The 6,000-nt window shown below is 49.6% G+C and overlaps 1 protein-coding gene across 2 annotated transcripts in view; it reads left to right on the top strand.

The window, feature by feature from the left end:
- Positions 1–2,687: 2,687 nt before the first annotated feature.
- Positions 2,688–6,000, top strand: part of LOC144169174 (uncharacterized) — a 70,376-nt gene continuing 67,063 nt past the window's right edge. The window contains exon 1 of one of the 2 annotated variants that reach the window (XM_077698208.1): positions 2,688–2,848. In XM_077698208.1, coding sequence (XP_077554334.1) covers positions 2,800–2,848 — 49 coding nt within the window. In that variant the 5' untranslated portion in view covers positions 2,688–2,799. The remainder of the gene's footprint in view (positions 2,849–6,000) is intronic. The other variant, XM_077698207.1, reaches the window with a different exon arrangement.

Below are 6,000 nucleotides of genomic sequence, written 5' to 3'. Positions count from 1 at the left end.
ACGACGGCGCCTTGCGTAGTAACTCTAGGGACGAATTGCAAAGCATGCTTACCGCACTGGACAAGTAGAATACAACTGTGGGCCTGAAAATTAATTTTCAGAAAATAAAGTAATGCTCAATAACCTCGGGAGAGCACAGCGGTTTGAGATAGGTGGCGAGGCACTGGAAGTGGTAACCGAATATGTCTTCTTAGGCGAAGTTGTGATCCCGGATCCCAGACATGACACAGATATTAGAAGGATAAGAATGGGGTGGAGTGCATTCCGCAGGCATTCTCATATAATCAATGGCAGCCTACAAATTGTCCCTGAAGAAGAAAGTGTATGACAGCTTCATCTTACGGGTATACTCAATTACGGGGCAGACTCTAGGAGGCTCACTAAAAGGGCTCAACTTAAATTGAGGACGACTCAGCGAGCAATGGAACGGAAGAAAATAGATGTAACATTAAGGGACAAGAAGAGAGCGGAGTGGGTCAGGGAACAAACGCCTGTTAAGAACATATTAGTAAAATTAAGAAGAAGAAATGGACGTGGGCAGGGCATGTAATGCGAAGGCAAGGTAACCGCTGGTCATTAAGGGTAACAGAGAGGATCCCTAGAGCAGGAAAGCGTGTCAGGGGGCGGCAGAAAGTTACATGGGCAGATGAAGTCAAGAAGTTTGCGGAAATAAATTGGTCACAGTTAGCACACGGCCGGGGATAATTGGAAATCCATGGAAGAAGCCTTTGCGCTGCAGTGGGCGTAGATATGATGATGATTATGATGATGATAATGATGACATGGTCTGTTGACGGAGTCGGTTGTCCACAGAGGAGGCATTTTGGGCTGTCAGGGTTACGGCACACATCCATGCGGTGCCCCGATTCACCGCACGCGCGACACACTTGTACGGAGCGTCGGAAAGGTCGGCAGCGGAGAAGCATACTGCCCCCGTTCACGTAGAACGGCACGCGAGTCCCTTGTAACGTGAGAAGCGCGCAGCGGGTGTTGCCCATGATGCGCGCGTGGAAGAGGATCGGGTAGTAGTTGCCGTGGAGGTAGGCGCCTAAGTTGTCCTTGTTTATCGGAGAGTCAGGGCCATCGATGACAGCGCGGCAGGCTCCCGGTGGTGGCTTCATATACGTAGAAAATCCTAGGTCGAAGTTTAAATTTGTAGTTTGTTGTACCTCGCTAAGCGGCCTTAGGCTAGCCCGGGATCCGCGGTGCTTGCGACGAGTACATTGAGAGTAGGTTGTAGCAACAGAGTGGTGGCTCGGTAGAAAGTCTGAAGCGGCAGCTCACACTTGGTTGACAGAGCTTCGGTCAGTGCAGCGGTGGTCAGGGTAGCAACGCTGAGGCCGGCGGAAGATGACCGTGTAGTTGGTAGGCGGTAGACGTGGCGGAGGCTCCCGGTTTCGAGGGCTTGGCAGTCGGCGCTTCGTGTGCCTGGGCTTGGCAGGTGGCTTGGCTTGACGCCGTGGTGGTAGCAGTGGTCTTCTTGGCGCATTTCTTCAGAACCGCATTGTCTGGCGGGAGGGCTCGCCGGCTGTCAGGGTCAGTATCCATGTCGGTGCTTGGTGATGCGTGTGGAGGAAGCGCGTCGTCCATCTCGGGCCCGAGGCGCCGGCGCTGGTTCGAAACGATGTGGCTACACCTACAATGTAGGCCTAGCGGAGTCGGCGTGGTCACAAATCTCGGTCGATGATAATCTGGGCAGCAAGGGTCAAATGCGGCTCACCGAGGTGTCGAGTGGTTCCTTTCGTCGTGGTACAGACGCTGGTGACAGTGTTTAGGCCGTAGTGTTGTTAATCCGCTGTTTGGTAGCATTAATCCGGAGCCGAAGCTCGGGCGACTGCATCCGACCCCTGGTGGCGGATCTCCTGCGCTGAGTATTTTTCTTTTCTTTTTTGCGAGCTTCTCACATGGCGCAAGCGAACTAGCAAGCCTGGACGACGCCGCGCGCTCCTCAGGAGACACACGCTCACGTGTGCTCCGTAGTTTCTGGGTACATCTTTCTGTTTCTGGACGGCGCAACCAAGAGCGGAGACAGCTTTGGTGTATAAACGACTTTTGAGGGCGGCCTCCCACCTTAAAAGCTAGTTGCTAAGTTTCCACATAAGAGCAATTTATTCCACCTCGGTTTCGCCCCCCCCCCTTCCCCGTGCACCAAAGCATTCCGCATCGTTTCAGGCCACGCACTTTGTATAGCGGTAGAAATGTAAATGTTGCAGAATAGTGCGTGTGTCGTGTTGGAAGAGGAAGAAACGGAAACGAAAAAAGAGGCAGGAACATCGTGTAGCAAAAAAAGAGAAGCTAGTCGAAGTAATTCGCACAAAAAAAGAAAGAAAACGGAAGCGAAGAAATAGACGCAAATACAATGTAGCAGTGAAGAAGTTAATAAATATAGCTTGGCTTCCGCTTTCAAAGCCGGTAAGTGGACATAAGCGCCCTCAGGAATTTTTACTGCGCACCGCTTAAGACGTTGCGTACACTTCGTGTAAGGTGTAGCAAAGCTAAAACACCGATTGTCTTCATACGGGCGGACGTCTTGCGGAGGTGAACCTTGCCTGAATGGCTTTCGCGGTCATACGTTTCCCATTAGAGGCGCCTTGGCGGCGCCATTCGGGCTATCCCCATTTGACAAGAGTAGTCGCTTGGGAGCGTTTCTTTTTTATATTTCCTTCTTCCGCCACGCGTCGTGGTTGGCGTCATTGAGCGTCTACGTCCTTCCATTTGGCGGACGCCGACGAGACGGTAGAAGCAGGGATGCCGCCTTGTTTCTCGTGACTTCAGTGTCAGCCGCACTCATCTCGTAATATGGAAGCGACAAGGTGGCATACATCGCTGCGATGCGCCCTCCTGGCCGGTAAGAGCAGCATCGATCGCTTCAAGAGGTCGCATTTTGTTAACTGTACCATCCTGTACGGAAAGCCTAGCTTGTGGCACTCATTGATTGATTGATTGTAGGGTTTAACGCGCCGACGCAACGCAGGCGATGAGGCGCGCCGTAGTGGAGGGCTCCGGATTAATTTTGACCACCTGGGGATCTTTAACGTGCGCCGAAATCGCGTACACACGGGCGTTTTAGCATCTCGCCTCCATCAGAAAAGCGGCCGCCGCGGCCGGGAATCGAACCCGCGACCTCGTGCTCAGCAGCGCAACGCCATAGCCACTGAGCCACCGCGGCGGGTAGCTTGTGGCACTCAATGACGGCGAAGTCGAGCCGGGCCAAGCAGAAGGCTGGCTCACGCGGGCACCGTTTTTTAGGGGCGAAGTTCCTTAGAGGCTGGGGCTGTTGGCGTCTCATGTGGTTGTCATCGTCGTAATCGTCGTCTCATGTAGTCACGGTACAAAAACACAAAAACACCGGGACGCTCGTTTACGCTTCGCGCTAGAGAGTTTCGGGCTTCAAATTCAAGCGACTTCTCCAACAGCTGTATACCTCTACCCCGAAACGGTTTCATCTCCGTTGGCAAAAACGCCAAGGTGCCAAGAATAGATCTGTACACTGCATGCTTCGCCCCTCTCCAGGTTTGACGTTAGTGGAGATTGCCTAGGATTTTTTTCCCCTAATTTTTGTCCTTGTTTCAATGTCATCCAAGCATCATGCCGTTTTTTGTATGCGTCAAATAGTGCTTCGCAATGTTTGTGCTGCACACCGATCTCTTCGTTCCGTGGTCTAGCTGAACGGCTGTGATTCTCGTTTTTGTGCTTTCACGCTGGATGTTTGTCAAGCCACATACAGGCACGTAGAAGCGGCAGTATTGGTATGAAAGATTTTACTTCATATATGTAGACGAGCCAAGCGGGGAAGTACAGTAATATAAATGAAAGTTGGTACATTCGTATTGCGGGACTACGTTATGGACTTTGATTATTTGTTTTTACAACCTCTAGTTTTTGACATCCATCTTTTTATTTTGTTCTGTTTATGCATGTACCCCGCAGTAGTTTAGGAAGTGCACATACGTTTCCAGGGTTACTGGGGCCAAGAAACAACTGGCCGCGCACGGACGGGTGCTTTGTGTACTTGTTCAATTGTGAACTGTGATTATTGTGCATCAGTGAATGATGTATTAGTTATTTTTTAGCGTTTCTCGTGGGTCTAGTCTAAATCTTGATACAATGACAGGTAATTCCAGATTTCCTCTCTTTTCTTTAAGCCACAAAGCACGTTCCTCCATTTAGACTTCTGGCGCTTTCGTAGGGACGCCTCGTGTCTCACAATCCCAGCCCCCCATCTGGCACTCGTCGTGGTACCATGTTTTAACGATTTGGCATTTTCGGACTGAAAAACGCTTCATCCTAATTCTCATTATGCACGCGTTCCGCTCTTCGAAAGGTGAGTTTATAACCTCGCGGAGTCAACAAGCATCCTTACTTCTCAAAGAATATTGCGCTGAAATTGCACCATTGTATTCCTGCGATTCTAATGAAGGCATAACGTTTTTCGCTATACCGGTGCGAATAATTAAAGCTGTCTTTTTTTTCTTCAGCATTAACTATATTTCTGGGGTATGGTTCTGGGTAGCCTTCGCATAGGGACTTAGCGAGTAACAAATTCGTTTGTCCCAAAATACAAAGAGGCGGAGGGAAGATAAAGGGAGCTGGGGTATGTATCGAGCCGCTACTCTCTCGGCATAGTTTATGATTTTGTACTATACTCGGTTACAACTCAAGAACGGCACCACCTCATGTACTGTATCACTCCGCCAAAGCGCCGGGCCCGTGACGTCAGTGCGCGCGCGTTTTGAAAGGGGTTTGCTATGAATGCGTGATATCGTCTGCCTTGTCTCACGCAGTTTTTTTGTCGTCACTGGAGTCGTTTATAAGCATATTAAGTCCGAAAAATCACGGAAACGGCTCACGCCATGTTCAAAATATTCCCAGTAACGCCCTACTTGCGCCGCGCGGAGAAACATCCGCCTACGGTGATAAGGCACAGCGACAACTTCCGGTGCCGTTCTTAAGTAGAGGTCAGGCAGCTTCCCCGTGCTACTTGCAATTCGTACTGAGGGATTTGGGCGGGATATGTCAAACGCAGCCCCACATAATAAGGGCGAGGTCAACTCTGGCCACGTAGAAATTACAAGCTTCGCTTTAAAATCCAGAGCTATTATACTCTGAGGAGGTGGGTGACCAGTGCAGCTTTCTAGCACAACACATATAGGTGACAGATATTTAAGTTGAAAGGTATGAGCAGATTTTAGGTATCTCAAGCGTTGATGGGGGTCGTCACTAAGGAAGGCACGCACACACACACACCTTTATTAAGACGGTACTTATCTTGAAAATTGGGCCTGTTTATAACTAATCTCTCTCAAAATGCATATAACGGTACGTATGAGCTTGAGGTACAATTCATGTTTTGATCTCGCAGATGGTGCCTGTTATTAGCTAATCTATTCAAGGTGCATATCCAAGTGATGAAGCGCACAAGCTTGAGGTCCAAATTATCTTTGAACGGTGCCGAAAGATTCTGGCGGTGACCGTGTGTTCATAGCACACCCCTAGACGTTCATTTTCTGACGCCTTGCGCAACGAAACGCTTCACACTTCAAAGACACGTGGCGCCTTGGGAGTTCTTGCTCTCGAACCTGAAAATTGCGTGGAACTCTAGCTACGCTTAAAATAAATATTCAAAGGCGAAAGTCTTACGTGTCTCATCAAATACGAACACTGACCGCATTCGTGGTCTTCGCCAGTGTCAACACAAGTGGTACCACAATGGCCGCCGCTGTAAAGGGAAAATAACTTGGGTTCGGGTGGGATTTGTACCCGGGTCGCCAGAGTGACAACCGTGCGTTGTATTGACAGCGCTAACCAGGCAACCTAACAAAATGAAACAAGAACTATACTCGGGTACAACTTAAGAACGGCAACGATGATGATGATGATGATGATGATTCCTATTGGTTTCCCCTTTGAAGCGGGGTGATGACATGTCATCTTATCAAAAAGGACTAATATAACCATGTTTTACACTCTTGGTTTAATACTAGCGCTGCTTAGGGCAGG

Source organism: Haemaphysalis longicornis, unplaced genomic scaffold (assembly GCF_048455015.1).
Source record: "Haemaphysalis longicornis isolate Haplotype H1 unplaced genomic scaffold, Haemaphysalis longicornis Haplotype H1 scaffold_2, whole genome shotgun sequence".
Taxonomy (NCBI): domain Eukaryota; kingdom Metazoa; phylum Arthropoda; class Arachnida; order Ixodida; family Ixodidae; genus Haemaphysalis; species Haemaphysalis longicornis.
The sequence above is the reverse complement of the archived record's forward strand: the minus strand, read 5'-3'. Positions and strand labels throughout refer to the sequence as shown.